This window comes from Pinus tabuliformis, chromosome 3_2 (genome assembly GCF_031772625.1).
Source record: "Pinus tabuliformis cultivar Carrire ecotype Pingquan chromosome 3_2, CPIR1, whole genome shotgun sequence".
NCBI classification, from domain to species: domain Eukaryota; kingdom Viridiplantae; phylum Streptophyta; class Pinopsida; order Pinales; family Pinaceae; genus Pinus; species Pinus tabuliformis.
In genome coordinates this window covers 1,258,360,221-1,258,377,683 of record NC_142302.1, presented here as the reverse complement: position 1 = coordinate 1,258,377,683, position 17,463 = coordinate 1,258,360,221, and the positions used below count along the sequence as shown (strand labels likewise).

The 17,463-nt window shown below is 39.1% G+C and overlaps 1 protein-coding gene across 1 annotated transcript in view; it reads right to left on the bottom strand.

The window, feature by feature from the left end:
- Positions 1-8,200: 8,200 nt before the first annotated feature.
- The window catches only part of LOC149185302 (uncharacterized), a 446,687-nt gene continuing 437,424 nt past the window's right edge, over positions 8,201-17,463 (bottom strand). The window contains exon 12 of the mRNA XM_089417896.1: positions 8,201-8,498. Coding sequence (XP_089274022.1) covers positions 8,345-8,498 — 154 coding nt within the window. The 3' untranslated portion in view covers positions 8,201-8,344. The remainder of the gene's footprint in view (positions 8,499-17,463) is intronic.

Below are 17,463 nucleotides of genomic sequence, written 5' to 3'. Positions count from 1 at the left end.
ACCATGGGGAACAAGGAAAAATTTACTCCAGTAGGAAAGGGTACCATAGTTTTTCAGACAGAATCAGGAGAGCGGTTCTGTGCCACAAATGTGCTAGGATTGGGGATGAACTTACTTTCCGTTTCACAACTACAAGGCAAGGGCTATGACGTCTACTTCATCAAGGAAAAGGTATATGTCAAACACCTGAGCTGGAAAAAGAAAGTGAAGATCGGGATCAAAAGTAATCGGTTGTACAGATTACAACTAGAATCTCCAATGGCACTAATAGGCAGTCATGGGGACAAAGACTAGAATGAACTATGGCACAGAAAGATGGGTCACTTGCACCATGGAGCTCTCAGAATTCTCGGGAGCACTGTAACAGGAGTTTCAGATCTGAGTACGGAACGAGATGATGTATGCAGGGATGCGCTCTAGGAAAGTATGCCAAGGAGGAATTTCCTAGGAGCAACCACAAGGCCAAGAGTGTACTAGGATTGATACACTCAGATAACTATGGACCCATGTCCGTCAAAGCTCTCAGCGGTGCCAAGTATTTCCTTACCTTCATTGATGACCACTCGAGGAAAACTTGGTTCTATTTTCTGAAAACCAAGGATGAGGTTTTCTGTCGATTCAAGGAGTTCAAGGCTCCAGTGGAGAATCTAACAGGTAAGAAAATAAAAGTCTTGCGCTCAGATAATGGTAGACAATATGTTGATAAGGACTTCATTGATTATTGCACTAAGGAGGGCATCAGAAGAAAGTAGAAAACTCCCTACAATCTAGAGCAGAATGGGGTGGCAGAAAGGAAAAATAGGACTATTGTAGAAGCAGCTAGGGCCATGCTGTATGATCAGGATATGCCAAGATTCCTGTGGGCAGAAGCATGCAACACAACTGTCTACATTCAGAACAGGACTCCTCATCGGGCATTGGGCAAGATTACTTCAGAGAAAGTTTTCACTGGGAAGACACCTGAAGTCAGTTATTTTAGGACATTTGGGAGTTTGGCATATTGTCACATAGCCGAAGAAAATAGCAAGAAGTTGGATCAGACTACAAAAAAGGGGTATCTGGCAGGATATAGCGAGAATGCTAAGGCATACAGGATCTATCTTCCAAGGAGCAGGAAGGTAGTAGTACAACGAGATGTAGAGTTCATGGAGGATAGAGCTTTCAGAAGATCTCGCGAAATGCCTTCCAAGGAGCAGCCGAAAGCAGATCCGTTGGTCATGCCTCTTCAACCAACGAGAGTGAAGAATCCTTCCTCAGATCAGGAAGATTCTCAGGATGAGGAAGAGGAACAAATAAAAGCACCTGTTGGCAGAGGAAGAACCAGCAGGGAACTTCGTCAAATTCTGAGTGCTGCAAAGAACTTCATCGGAGAGCCAAGGAAAAATAAAAGGGAGCGAAAACAGCCAAACAGGTATCAGGCATTTGTAGCTCAGGATGGAAAGCTTGCCAGCTTCAAGGAGGCAGCTCAGCATCAGGTCTGGCTAGATGCGATGGTGGAGGAGTATAACTCCATAATGATAAATGATGTCTGGGAGGTGGTGTCAAGGCCTCAAGATAGATCTGTGGTAGGTTCAATATGGATCTACAAGATCAAATATGCTACGGACGACAGTATTGAAAAATACAAGGCCAGGTTTGTGGTTAAGAGGTATGCTCAAAAGGAAGGGATTGACTATGAGGAAACCTTTGCCCCGGTAGCCAAGTATACATCTATTAGGACCGTGATATCTCTTGCAACCTAGATGGGATGGGAGATCCATCAGATGGATGTCAAGACCACATTTCTGAACGGGGTAATAGAAGAAGTATACATTGAACAACCAGAGGGCTTTGAAACTCATGAGAAGAAGTCTCATTTATGCAGACTAAAGAAAGTCTTGTATGGGCTGAAGCAGACACCAAGAGCGTGGTATGGTCAAATAGATGGCTACTTGCAGAAGATGGGGTTTGTCAAGAGTGACGCGGATCCGAATCTCTACTATTTGGTCGTAGAGAGCGAGCCACTTATCTTAGTATTATATGTGGATGATCTCTTCCTGACAGGATCATCCAGACTCATTGAAGACTGCAAGAAGAATCTAGGCACATAGTTTGATATGAAGGATCTGGGACGAATGCATTATTTCCTAGGGTTGGAAGTTTGGTAGCAGAAAGGAGAAATCTTCCTTGGGCAAGGAAGGTATGCTACAGAATCCTAAAAAGGTTCGGGATGGGAGACTGTAAGCCTATGGCTGCGCCAATGATCACCAACTAGAAGAAGATTGATGCATCATAAGACAAAGATGTCGATCCCACCCTATACTGGCAGCTCATAGGGTCCCTGATGTATCTAGTCAATACCAGGCCAGATATTTGCTACGCTGTCAACACCCTCAGTCAGTTCATGGTGGAACCAAAGAGGGCTCACTAGGCAGCAGTTAAGCACATTCTTAGGTATTTACAAGGAACAATTGACTATGGGCTCTTGTACAACAAAGGGAAGGATATCAGGTTGAGTGGATTTACTGATGTAGATTGGGCAAGAAGTTCAGTGGATCGGAAAAGTACCTCTAGGTACTATTTCAACATTGGATCAAGAATAACTTCCTGGTGTAATAGGAAACAGAAGTCCGTGGCTCTGAGCTCGTCTGAGGTAGAATATATGGCAGCAAGCACAACTTCGTGTGAGGCCATATGGCTTAGAAAACTATTGGTAAACCTATTCAAAAGAAATATGGAGGCAACCAGGATCATGTGTGATAATCAGAGTTGCATCAAACTCTTTGAGAATCCAGTATTTCATGATACGTCAAAGCATATTGATATCCAATGTCACTTTGTCAGAGATTGTGTCCAACGTGGAGCTGTACAGTTGAGCTACACTCCTACAGGGGAACAAGTGGCAGATATCCTGACCAAGGCCCTTGGAAAGTCAAAATTTGACTACTTCAAGGAAAAGATGGGGATGGTAAAGAACCTCTTTCAAAAGTAGTGTGTTAACAATACGAATGAAAAGGGAGTTGCAGTGTAGATGCAATGTTGGGAGAAAGGACCAACAACAACACAGATGCAGAGGGAGTTGCAGTGCAGATACAATGTTGGGAGAAAGGACCAAAAGAAGCACAGATGCAGAGGGAGTTGCAATGCGGATGCAATGTTGGGAGGAAGGACCAGCAGCAACACATATGCAGAGGGAGTTGTCGTATAGATGCAGCAATGGCAGTAGCAGAGTCATGGGCAGCAGTACAAGAGGCAGCAGTGCAGAGGATGTTGGGTAGGAAGGCTTAGCATCAACACAGGTACCGATGCCGGATGATCAGAGTAATACTCAATAAGGAGTATTGCTAGAGCACAGTCCTCGCTAAGAGGGGGTGTTGATTTGGGATAGCATTAGATGTGCTCTAGCCACGAAATTTGGTGGAGAGGTTGGGGCACATAAGATCTCCAATACCTGGAAGGGGCTTGGGTAGATTCTAAACAAATAAGGAGATATTAAAATAATTAATATTTTTAATGGAGTCCCTAAGTCTAAACTTAGGGAAAATAAAATATTAATGTGTATTAATATGAATCTGTGTTAGAATGGTCCAAAAGACATGGATCAAGAAAGATCTAATCTTAGCCGTTGATTAGGGACTTAATCTCAGCCGTTGAGATGTCAACAGAAAAAGTATAAGAGGAGGCTTGAGGGGCACGTGGAGAATACATTGAGGGAGACAAGTCAGTTCAATTTCTGGAGCAGGGTTTGCTGAGAAATTGAACTAGTGGTCTGGAGAGTAGTCAGGAGGCAGCAAGTACGGAACTAAGAGATAGGAGATCAGCACAGAAGAGACAGAAGGAGAGCCAGAGGAAGCCACACAAATGCAACAGAGATTGCACAGAGCCAGAAGGGCCTGCGTCATCCACGCAGAGGTTGCAAGAGTGATGCAAAAGCCCAGAGAGGCTATGCAGAGGGTTTTAGGCTGATGCAGAGGGTTTCAGGCTGTAGCAAAGGTTAGTAGGGCCTACGCTGGGTTTAGAAAAGTGCTGGAAGTTTGTCTATCTGTGGGTAAGCCAGGTTGGCACCCTGTTGTACAAGAAAATTGCTGAATAATAAAATCCTCCCTCGCTACACCGATTTTCTCACATTGGGTTTTTCCGGGGACATTAGTCCAAAATAACTGTGTCAATGTGTGCATATGTTTGTTTCTGTATTACGATGTGATATATGCAACAATGTTTATTTTAATGTTTGTTGAAGTAATTTCATGAATAACTTATGATAAAATAAGTAGGAAAAGTAAATCACTTGTTGCAGTGATAGAATTTTCACAATGTTGATGTACGAGACAAGCTTAGGCTTGTGGTTGGCACTTCCTTGAGAGGGAGGATGACTATGGTATCCTTTTTGTGATATATATATATATATATATATATATATATATATATATATATTTTTGTTCTAATATGATATTTGATTTGATGTCCTATATGAATATGAGACAACTGCTATTGAGACATGATGATTACCATACATGAGCATGATGATATGTTGTTGATCTACAGAGAGCATCCCTGATCGAGGACATTAATCCATCTCTTCCTCCCTTGTTTGAGCTCACAAGGTGTGGAATTGAGATAGAGGGCTCCTGAGGTTGAGGGATCTTTGGACAATAGGGTCGTAGATGTTGCTCCCCTATTTGTCACCCATAGGGTCGGAGATCTTGCTCCCCTAACTTGGTCTTTGCAGAGTATACCCCAGTTGGCATCATACCCACAAGTTGGGCTTGTTGGGAATATCGCTCCCCATCTAGCCAATGGTTGAGAGTGTATTTGGGGTGTACAACCCAAGCTGATTATGATGCAAGTGTTCTACCTCGTGACTCTTGAGGGTCATTGTTGGGAAGATCAGTAGGCAATAGGATGGGTTGAGTAGTATCTCCCCTATATCACCTATTGCTCGTTATGGGGTCGTAGATGTTTAGCTCTCCCATGAGATTCCGGGTTGAGATATGCTCCCCGATATGGTTCCAAGTTGAGATGTGCTCCCTGATGATATGCTCTCCAATGATGATGCAGGTTGTAGATTTAGCTCCTCACTAATGTTTCTCGGGTGGTAGCATTGGGCTCCTCGCTGGCAGAGATTCTGGGTGGTAGCAATGGATGCCCGTTGAATAGAGGGTTGAAGAATAAGCTCCCCTCCGATAATAAATTCTTCTTATTTTAGATTCGAGAATATTCAACATATGAGCAGGGACAATCAAGAGATAAGCAAGAATAAGAAAGAGATGAATTGAGATGATCAATGATGATACATGATGATGAGATACTTGAGATGATCAATGACGATACATGATGATGAGATACTTGAGACTGGATATGATTTGTTGACAGGACACACATGACATGATGCAAGTGGAATTCTCCCTAGTTGAGAGGGAGTGTTAAAAATATGCAACTGCGGTCAAATTCCACATCGGACAACTCATTCGATGGAGATAATGATTTCATTGAATTCCTATTTTCGAGAGGACCAAAATCAACCTAAAGATCACTCAAATCAGATAAGGGAAAGTGTACTTATGAAGAAAATCCCGCATGTGCATATTTGATAAGGTCGGCCCTAAAGCAAAGTGGACACCCTTGAAAGGCTATAAATATAAGTGACCTCAACCTCATTTGGATATCATTATGAGACATTCTTCTATTCTCTTTCTTGGTTTTTGCTTGCAAAGGTCTGAGGCAGGTCCATGGAGGAATGGGTTCACTTTGAGGTAAAATTGCAGGGTCCGAAGCTCGCATCTCAACTTTAGGGTTTTGGGTCTCAGTCGTTGGCACAACATAGGAAGAAGTCGATTGTAGTCGCTCGAATAGAAGCTCATCCGTGCAACTGGAGCCTTCTAGTCTCATAGACAACTCTCCATCCATGTGATTGGGGGTTAGGGTTTTAGAATCTCAGTCGTTCGCTTGTTGTAGTCTAGATTTGACCCCAGTTGCTCGCTTGCTGTAGTCCATATCTGACCCAAGTTGCTCGCATGTAAGGCTTAAGGGAGCGACTGGGCTGCTACAGTGGCTCGCGTGACTCCTCCGTGTAATCGAGACCTAAATGATGAAATTTCAGTTGTTTGAAGATTTTGCTCAGTGACCGCAGTGTTCAGCAATTGACCACAGACAATGACAATTCATTACAGGCTTCAAAATCAGGATTTTGAATATAAGCATTGATGGGTTCATTTCATGGATGTTGTAGTTGCTTTTACTGAATAGTTGTATGAATGAAGATATGGATCATTGTACTCTCTATTGCTGAATCATTCGATAACAATCTAATAAGAAGAAGAATTTGGAAGGGTTTCCCCCTTGTGGGGTTTTTCCCTGGTCTCCGACCAATCCTGGTGTCTCTATGTGTGAATGTTTTTCTTCTATTGTTCCTTTATGTTCTGTTGCATTGATGATGATAATATTGTTCTTTCTATATAGTTGCGTATACTACTGAATAATGATGCAAATATGAATAATGTTATGATGTTATGGGGTGAACTTAATGTGTTAATGTAGAAATGCAATTATCAAAGCAAAGAACAATATAGCCCTAAGAAAAATTAACAATAGATCCCAAGATATACTTATGAGAAAGTATATATACACAAATATGATTGTACTGGATATGTTGGATGTTGCAAATTGTATTGTAGAAAACATGACTTTTGGAGTGATTCATTACACAAGTTAAGGGTTATGTTTTATCTACCAAGGTTCACTACAAGTACCTCTAATACAACTTGTAATGAATCTTCGTAGATAATAGATACAAGTTAACCTTTAACTTAAGAATAACCATCCACATAATATAAAAAACAATAGAGAGAACCCTTGACGTAGGGTAACACAATCAAATATTCTTGTGGAAAAAATCACATCATAACCCATGGTTGCTACAATATAATCTTGAACATCAAACATGTCCAATACAATGATAATACATGTATATATATTTTCTCATGAATAAACCTTGGGGTCCATGCCAATTACCTATTATTATTATATTATTCTCTCTAACTACCTAGTAGGCCTATGTATTACCCACCAACTACTATGTGGGCCTATTCCATGATTATGGCCACATTACATTAATAATCTACCTCATGTAGTTTCTTAATACCCCATATTATCCTCCCTTAGTGCATTACAACCCCTCCTCTTTTGATTTTTTCTTGGTGTTCATTACTGTCACTGCTTCCCAAGTATCTTGATATGAGAATAAGTAGCAAAAATTGGGGGGAGGGGTAACTTAGATCCAAGGCTTTGTGGGGATATCATAGAGAGTAGAAGTATGGGAGAATAAGTTAGGGTTAAGGTTGGGGTAAGGGAAGTGGAAGGTTAAGAGGGTATAATATAAGGTTGTGAGAGAATTGCGAGGGGTTGCATACACTTGATGTCTCCTTGTGAGAGGAGAATTGAAGTATATTTCCTTAGTAGATTGTTTATTCACCATCCTTAGATTGTAAACAAGGCGGTTGTTGGTTTATTCTTGGATGTTGTAAAAGTTTCAAGATGTTCATATTTTGCTGTGCAGATTTATTCTATTGATGAGAATTTGGAGTTGAGATTTTGTGCTCAATATTATTGGGTCATTGTGTATTTAATGTACAACACTCAGTCTCTTTGAGTTAGCTGTTTAGTTTGCTGCACCAAAGAATAGCGAATGTGTATAAAGTCAAACTCATCACAGTTGCACTTATTACTTTCACATTGAAGGATCCTTAGGAAGTATAGATAGTATCTTTGTTCTTAAGTGTTTTTCTTGTAGAACCACCTGAGTAGATGTTTAGATGGTGTCTAGAATGTTGTACCAATCAAACAGGGTATCATCTTAAATTCTTCTATAAGAGTCTCTTTTCATGTTGATGAAATAGATTTTCAAATTTCAATATAAGGAATCAAAGTTCAAAATTGTGTTCTTTGCCCACCCAAAATTGGTCAGGCGATGAACAATATCTTTTAAACTGAAAGAAATGGACGACTGGAAAATTTTGATAAAAAAGATCGACACTTTGTGAAAATTAGAATTTTCTTCAATTGCCCCTTCGATCATCCAAAAAAAAAAAGGGTCATCTATGTAGGTGTCTCAGATAAAATATCCTAATAGTATGCAATGCATCTTGCCTTACATAGAGGGCACTGCAAAATTATAATTACCTAAATAGACAAAACTATATAGCATTATTACTTTGGACATGTGAAAGGGCAATATTCATATATTACATAGGTCATGTAGCCTTTTCAAATCGATAGTTCTGGTCTTAGGTTGGATATAATTTATGGGTTTTTCTGGTTTGATTTTATGTTTTATTGTTTCCTAGAAATATACAAGATTTTGCACCTATCACATAATTAATTTCTTGAGTAGAATTATACTACTCAGCGCAATAATCAAGAAAAAAATTACGATTATGCTATAAAAGAAGATATCCTCCTTGTACTTCTTAGCTTTGATTTCACTGAAGGGAGTTTCCGTCCACAGGAGATCATGTGCAGTTCTGAAAACAACAAAATCAATCTTAACAATTAGCTTAACTTATACACAATAACAACCTAGAAAAATGCACTTAATGATTTTTTCCTTGAATATAAAGAAGACAGATATAGCTTTCATAGAAATAGGCAATAAATATGCTATTCTATGTCATATTTTAAGCAGTTGAGTAAAAAAAGAAAATATGCTTCTTGCATCCCATACAACAGCCTCTACATATTAATATGTTTCCAGTTGACTAATAGCATGCTTAAACTATTTTGTAGAGCATCAGATTTCACTCGTCTACATTAATGTCCACAAATGACCTCAATTGTTTGAAAGAAATAAATTATATTAATGTCCACAAATGACCAAATTAATGTTTTTTTTATATGAACGAAGACATGATCTTCAATGCTATTCTTGGAAATTACCGTGGTGTTAGTTTGATATTCTCAATCACATAATGAGACATTAAAAACCATTTTTCATACTTACTTTGGTCACATGCTCTTGAAAGCCTCTGCGGTTAAATTTCCAAGAGAAAGTATTTCCGTGGTGTTAGTTTGTTATTCTCAATCAAATAATGAGACATTAATAACCGTTTTTCATACTTACTTTAGTCACATGCTCTTGAAAGCCTTTTCGGTTAAATTTCTAATAGGAAGTATGCAACATTGAAGTCGAACAAAAATTTTCAGTTGATAGGAACGCATTTAAAGCTGGCTTTGAACTATTATAAGTGCTACTTGCAGAGATGTTTTCAGTTGGTGAAAAGGAATTGTAAAGGACCCTTTGACTGTAGAAAACAGTGACCGATAAACCTATGAAAGAGAAGCATTACTAAAAAAATTCTCTGGAACAAAAGAGAAGATAAACAATGGCACACATACACAATACACAAGATTTACTTAAAAAGCCTTAACTAGGAAAATCAGCTAGCTTAGCGCTGCACCTTTTTTTCATTGCATTACCAAAACAGTTCATAATACAATATATTAGTCAACCCTAATCTGCCAAGTAATATTAGATTACGGTAGGCCTTAAATTATGGGTAAAAACGTTGGGATGCAGAGTCTTTCCGTATACAAAGAATACAACACATCCAACATTGGCGGCAGGGTCTTTAAGCAAAGTTCCTGAGCAATCTCTCGGTTTCATGTAAACATCAATGAACTGAATACAAATTCATTGCTTTGGGTTTTGTTCAGACCATGCAATAGCTGAAACTGGTGTTCAAAATTCTTGTAAATTGCCATAACACAAATATAGAGGAGTATCTAAAGTATTCTGTAATTTGTGTGATTTTAGCCATGTGGCATGCCAAAATTTGTGTGACAGCTACCAAAAGACAGAAATGCTAGTGTATCCTATAGTCCTTGCAACTTATGTTTTTATATTAACAGGAATTCTCAAATTCAAGGATTGCAATGGTACAACAAGAAATTTATGGCTAACAATATTATAGACTAGATCATTTGTAAAATTACAAACTCCCTCCATTGGCAATGTACATGCGGATGAAATTAAATCCACACAAACTTTAGTATGGGTTCATTGATGCAAGCAACGGGTAGCCTTAGAAGTCTATAAATGGAAGGAAGGTTTTATCACAATTTGAGCTTGAAAAAGTATTGGCTCACAAGAAGCTCAAAATCTCAAAAGTTAGTCGTTATCTAGGGCTGTATGAATATTCTCTAGACTCGTGACTCCAAGAAACTTCAACAGCTATTACTTAAAGTATGTCTGTAGAAGGCACATAATATCTTGAAGCAATTTCAGTTTCGTGAGCAGAATCGAAACAGGGGTAGTCAAATTCTCAACCCGAAATGACAGTTTCAAAGATGACTTATGAATCGTGATATTGACAATTGTGAAAATAACAATATGAAAATAGTGCCATGTAATAATGTCACGAGGTGACTCAACTTGTGTTAATAATATTATTTTATTAGGAAATAATAGGAAACTAATGGGCATGTAAATAAGGGTGTGATTCAACTACCTGTGGGATAGAGATCAGTGCGCTTGTGTGGGGTTTAGTTTTCATTAGGTTACAGGTTCAAATTTTATGGGGAGCGTTTGAGAGTGGAAACTAATTGTGAAGTTTACAATGTCCAAGGGGTATCTAGGCTCTATTAAGTCTCACACAAACAATCCTTGTGACTACACCCTGTTGTTGAGAAGATATTCTTCCATCCAACATATGGTTGACCCTGGTATAAGCTTAGCCTAGCATTGAAAAAAAAGAAAAAAATTAAAAAACAAAGGTGCACTTCAACTTAATATTAGTATATTATGTTATTATAAAATAAAATTCATTACAATCTAACAATTTAGTGTTAGTAATAAGTATATTAATATAATTCATTGGGATTTAAGTATATTATGGAGGTTGAATAGTTAAAAGGGTGATGACATGCCTCAATTTAGTGTTAGTGTAGTATGCTATTACGAAATACTATGAAAATAATGTTGTGTAATAAAAATCACAAGATTCAACTCAGTCTTAGTATAAATATTATTATAAAATAAAATTCATTGAGAACTAAGTTTATTATTGAAGTTGAATAGTTAAATAAGTTTGATAGATAAATTCGTTATAATGAATGAAATCATTCCATTGTAATAAAATTATTTTCATAATGTTCTTTGTGAATTTTCAAAATTTCACATAGTAATATTTATAGTAGTGATCCGTAAATGTCGTGGATATTCTATTAGACAGCTCATCACAACAAATGTATTTTCATAATGTTCCTTGTGAATTTTCAAAATTCCTTGTAATAATATTTATAGTAGTAATCCGTAAATGTCGTGGATATTCCATTAGATAGCTCGTCACAACAGATGTAATAATATTATATTAAAACTCTGAAAATTCTACACTATTAGAGTTTATTAAACTTTAAGATCTGTGGATTTAACTGTAATTAGTGCATGCATGTGAATGGAAATTATGCAGAAAAGTTGCGAACGACAAAATAAGCACACACACACACACAAGACACAAGATATGCTCTCTGAGAAACCATTTCGGGAGAAAATCTATCTAGAAGGTGAGGTCGCTTCGCTCTCTTTATCTCTCTAGAAATATGGTTGCAGGTACAAAGAAGTAATGCCTGTGGCTCGTGCGCTGCTACAGTGCACAAATCCTCTCCATGTGCTCTACCTCCTATCTCTCCTAGCTATCTTTGCTCAGCTATGTGAAAATTCCGTAAACCAGAATCCTACTGCAACGACTGATTAAAATTCTCCTATTTGTTAATTACTGAAACAAATTATTCACTGCTTCTTACAACAAATATAGAAGCTAATACACTATAGCCTACACTAATTAAATAATATGCCCAAAACAAGAACAGAACAATAGAGAAGGTACAACACAAAGGACACAATATTTTTTAGACAAATGTCCTCGGAAAAAGCCATTGCAGCAAAACCGGTGCAGCAGATCCGAGGGTTTTATTATTATCCAAAAGTATTCTGAATACAATCTTTGGATGCCCTCCCGACAATCCAGTTACAAAGAAAATCACTTGGTAGACAAGACTAGTTATTGATTTGGGGTAGCATCAGATGTGCTCTAGCCACGAAAATTGGTGGAGAGGCTAAGGCACATGAGATCTTCAATACCCAAAAAGGGTTTGGGTAGATTCTAAACAGTTTGGGAGATATTAAAATAATTAATATGTTTAATGGAGTCCTTAAGTCTAAACTTAGAGAAAATAAATTATTAATGTGAATTAATATAAAACTGCGTTAGAATGGTTCAAAAGTCATGGATCAAGCCAGATCTAATCTTAGCCGTTGATTAGGGACTTAATCTCAGCCGTTGATTTGTCAACAAGAAAAAGTATAAGAGGAGGCTTGAGGATCATTTGGAGAACATACCAAGAGATCAAGATTTCGACTTTCTGGGGCTGGGTTTGCTGACAAAGGTGACAGAGTGATCAGAGTTGCAGCTGAGGGGCAGTGAATACAGAAGCAGAGAGGCAGAGATAGCACCAAGAGGATCAGCGCAGTAGCCGGAGAGAGGGACGCAGAACTAGCTAAGGGTCCACACAGAGCTAGCTAGGGCTCATGCAGAGGTAGCCAAGAGCTGCGCAGTGCCTCAGAGGGCCAGCCTAGGTGATGCAGAGGGCCAGAGGACTGACGCAGTGCCTCCAGAGGATGACGCAGTCCAAGCCAGAGTGACACTGGGTTAACGTTGGGCAAGAGAGAGCTGACGCAGTCCCTAGACGTTGACGTTGGGGTTTCGTGGGGGCATATTGGAGCTGTAGAGCTGCCAGAGTGTTTATCCTGGGTTTCAGCCAGAATATCTCTCTTCGACTGAGAGGTACTATTGCGGACATTTTTCTCTGGTGGGTGAGCCAGATTTGGCACCCAGATTGTATTCTAAAACTGCTTAATAAATCAAACCCTCAAATAGCTGCACCGGTTTTACCGCATTGGGTTTTTATGGGGACATTAGTCCAAAAACAACAGTGTCACTTGTGTTCTTGTGTCTATTTCCTTTAGTTGATGATCTGTAATGTGTTGAGTATGTACTTGTATTTATTTCCTGTATTTACATGGTAAATAACTTGTTGATTAACATAACAAGTAGGTAGGAATAAATTAGTAAAGTGCATGAAGGGTTTCTAACGTGTCAGACTTAGAAATTCTAACATGGTATCAGAGCGTGGTTGCAGATCACAGGAGAACTGAGGACATCAGCAGAACAGAGCAGCAGCAACAGAAAATAGCTGTCCCGAGTGATAGAAGTTGTTCCTAGTAGAGTAGCAACAAGGAAGGGGCGACGCAGTGTCAGGAAGAGGCAACACAGAGGCTGAGGGAGGCAAAGGCAAGCTCACGCAAAGCCATGCAGAGGTTAGGAGGGTTGATGCAGTTGGCTGAGGAGGATGATTTGCTGGTGCCGGGATTGTGCAGAGCCTAGGAGCTCTAACCTTTAGTTTGCTGGGGTTTAGGAGGCTGTGGGTAAGTTGCAGAGTGGAGCTGGTGGGGTACTGTAGTCAGAACAATACCTAACAGGACAAGGCCAAGGTAGAGGGAATTGCTACCGAGGTGGATTTCTAGCCAAGAAATCTAGATCAATGTTGCAATTGCACAGATGATTGGAGAGGGGAATCTTGACATTGGCAGAAGGGTTTCTAGGAGGGAAATCGAGGCTCAAAGGAGTCATACCGAGAACTTCCAGGAGGGAAGTAGAGGAGCAGTGAAATGGCACTACACGGAGTAAGAGACCAGGACAGACTGGACGGAGCCTCAAACTTCGTAGTCTGGAAGGCTAGAATTGTATCCATACTAGACAGGAATCGTGTCAATCACTTCGCCTTGAAGACGATAGATATCCCAGTTGACCCAACTGATAACGACAGGTACGAGGATGCAATGGCGAGGGCTAAGAGTATCATCCTTGACGGGGTCAAGGATCATATAGTACCACATATTGCCGAGAAGAACACAACACAGGAGATGTGGGAAGCCCTGACCAAGTTGTATCAGCATACTTCCATGTAGAGGAAGATGCTACTAGAAAATCAATTGCGATCATACCAGATGTAGAAGGAAGAATAGATCGACCCATTCCTTGGTCGATTGAAGGAGATCTGGGATCAACCGACTTTCATAGGGGCAACGCTAGGTCCAGAATTGATGGTGAGAACAACCCTGAGCGCACTCTGAAACGAACAAAGTTCGTTCTTTAGATTAATTACTCCAGAAGACTTGGAATATGACGTTATCCATTGAGGATATAAATATTATATTAAATATATGAATAAGAATAAGAATGAATTTACAATAAGAACAAGAGGCTTGCTTATATACCAAGCAAGTGTCTCTTCATGGAAAGTCATGTCTCATTTAGACATGCCTCTTCAACCTAATTACTAATTAACTAATCATTATTTACGATTATTATTGTTTATATTTTTTTACATTATTTATATATATTTTATTTGTAACATTGCCTTCTTCCTCAAAAAGCTTTGTCCTCAAAGCTTGTCGATGAAAAAGACTTGATCTCTTTTTTCGTGTTCGAATGTCTTCTCATCTCGTAATAGTCATCTTCGTCGATACAAGTTGATATGATCTTCCTAGTGACAAACAAAATTGTCGCACTGAGAAGGGATCAGACCATCCTAGATTAATTTTCTGTGGAATATTTTGATCACTGGAATTTTGTAACGACTTGTCATCGTAGGACTGGATTGAGGTTACATTATTCTTCTCTGGAACATCAGTTTGTTGTTTCTGTTCTGAATGGTCCCAATACATAGCATGGTTGAGTTGTTTACTCTCATGATTCGCATGCTGATAGTGAACTTTTTTGGTTTGATTTTCCCTTATTGGGCATGTGGCAATTTTTATATTTTCTTTTGGCGAAGATGTTGTAGAGTTGGTTATGAAACATTCACTGGAGGTGTTTATTGTCTGAACTGCAACATCTAAGTGTGTCATTTCTTCAACAAACTTGTCTTCTTGAGTTGTCATATTCACTGGGTCGGTATTCTTTCCCTTATTTTCAACTTGAACTGTTGCGACTTGAGATTTTGATACTTCTTCTTGAGTGAATTGTTCCAACTTATCTTTTAATGCTTTCTTATCATCCTTAAGCTTCTTAATTTGAGTGAGTAGACTTTGATTATGGTTTCTCAGATGTAAAAGTTCTTTGATTTCTGATTTATCAACTTTATTTTCAGTGTTTTGAAATTTAAGTTTTTCATCTTTTAGATCTCTGATTTGTTCTAATAAATTTTTATTAAGGTTCTTTAAACGCAAAGTTTCCTCTTCTTGTTCTGATAAGTGCTTCTTGAGTTCTTTTTTTGTGACCTTAGTCTTCTTCACTTGCGCCAGTAATTTTTCGACATGGTCCTTGAGACGAGAAATTTCTTCGTCCTTTTCCATTATTTCTTTGTAATGCATATCCACAAGATCTTTATGTTCATGTTCCAACACTTTCTTGTTTTGTTGGATTTTGACTATTTTTCCATTCTCTTGATCTTCTTACACTTTCTCGGTACACTGGATTACATCATTCTGTGGGAGTGACGATGGATGTAGAGAATGGAATAGGGATTCCCTTCTCTCTTTCTCCTCAGCATATTGTCGCTCAAGTATTGTGATTACTTGTTCTACATCTCTTTGGAATTGTTTTTGTTTATTACTTAGAGATTCCATATTTTTTTTTCACTTCTTTTATCTCGCGTTTTTTTTTTTAATAATAAAAAACTTTTTAATATATACTTATTTTTTTACCTGTTTTCAATATCCTTGCAACCTTAACATTCTTTAATTTAATTAGATAATTAATATAGTCTTCAAAAGTTACGTATTTTCTCAGACACGTCTTTTCTCCTTAATGCAACTTTTTAAATGCTTGAATGGTGGTACTGAATGCAATGAATGTGACGGGAAACTGTATGGGCATAACCATAAATATATCACATTGTTGTGCTGGATTAGATGGTGGTAAGTGTATTTCGAACGAAGGAAGGATTGGCAGGGCTCGATTTTTTTTTTTAAAATTCGATTGCTGGTTTGAGGAGAGCAAACGAAGAAATTTTCAGGGGATGGGTAAGGAATGCGGGGGCAGACGGAGTGAAAGCCGGGAGTATGGGAGAAGACGCAGTGGGTAGTATGAGGGTCGGCAAGGTATAAGCTGGTGGCTTGGTGATTTCGGTTGGCTGTGGAAAAAGTTGGGGTGGAACCGTTCAGATGATGGTGGCGCTAAGTAGATGTCGTTGCAAACGGGAGCAGGTGACGGGTTGCGACTGGCTACAGATGTGGCTATTGAGCGGATGATGGCATTAGACGGTGGCGGATGCTATCGGTCGGGGAAACTGAAGTATGGACAGTGGTTTGGTGGCAATTAGTTGGTCGTATCCGCTAGTTGTCCCTCAACTATCAGTGGCGGCGGGTTTTGTCCGTTGTCTACAACGGTGATCCAAAATGTAACGACTAGACGGTGGTAGAGTGCAGGCTTCTGGTGTTGCAAGCTACGTGGAGCAGTGGTGATTTCGTGCAGCGGCACACTTTGGTGATGGTCGGTCAGCAGTTATATATAAATTTTTATTGATGTAATTTTTTTTTTTATATATAGTTTTTTTTATATAATTCCTCTTTTTTTTGAATAATTCCTCCATATATTTTTTTAAATCTTTTAAATGGCCAAAGGCCTGGCGACAAATCTGGTGATTTGGAGAAACTCCAAAACTAGTAGCGAAACGTTGGAATAACGACGGCAATACAATTGACGACAGGTTGATGGCCAAAGGCCTGGTGATCAGCCAAACATGGCTCCGATACCAAATGAAGCGAACAAAGTTCCTTCTTCAGATTAATTACTCCAGAAGTCTTGGAATATGAATATCTCCATTGAGATATAAGAATATATATTAAAATGTATGAATAAGAACAAGAATGAATTTACAATGAGAACAAGAGGCTTGCTTATATACCAAGCAAGTGTCTCTTCATGGAGAGTCATGTCTCATTTAGACATGCCTCTTCAACCTAATTACTAATTAACTAATCATTATTTACGATTATTATTGTTTACATTATTATATATATTTTATTTGTAACACAGTCTCAGAAGACTGGGAGGTGTTTGTCCAGAGCATACTGGGCAGGGCGACCCTTCCAGATTGGGAGGAAATGTGGGCTGCTCTTCACCAAGAAGAGATCAAAAGGCTGAGCAAGGCAGGAAGTAGCGGCAAGGGGATCAGAATCAAGAAGGAGGAGGAGGAGGATGTTGCCCTAGCATCTGAGGGAAAGCAGGAGAAACAGAAGAAGAAGGACCTCTCCAAGGTCAAATGCTTCCACTGTGGGGAGCTGGGTCATTATGCAACCCAGTGTCCAAGGAAGAAGAGTAAGGGAGAGGCCTCCGAGACCAAGGCAGCGCCAGCAAGGGCAGAGAAGGAAGTGGAGACAGACGATGACTGTGCCATGAGTGCACACACACCACTTGAGCAGAAGTG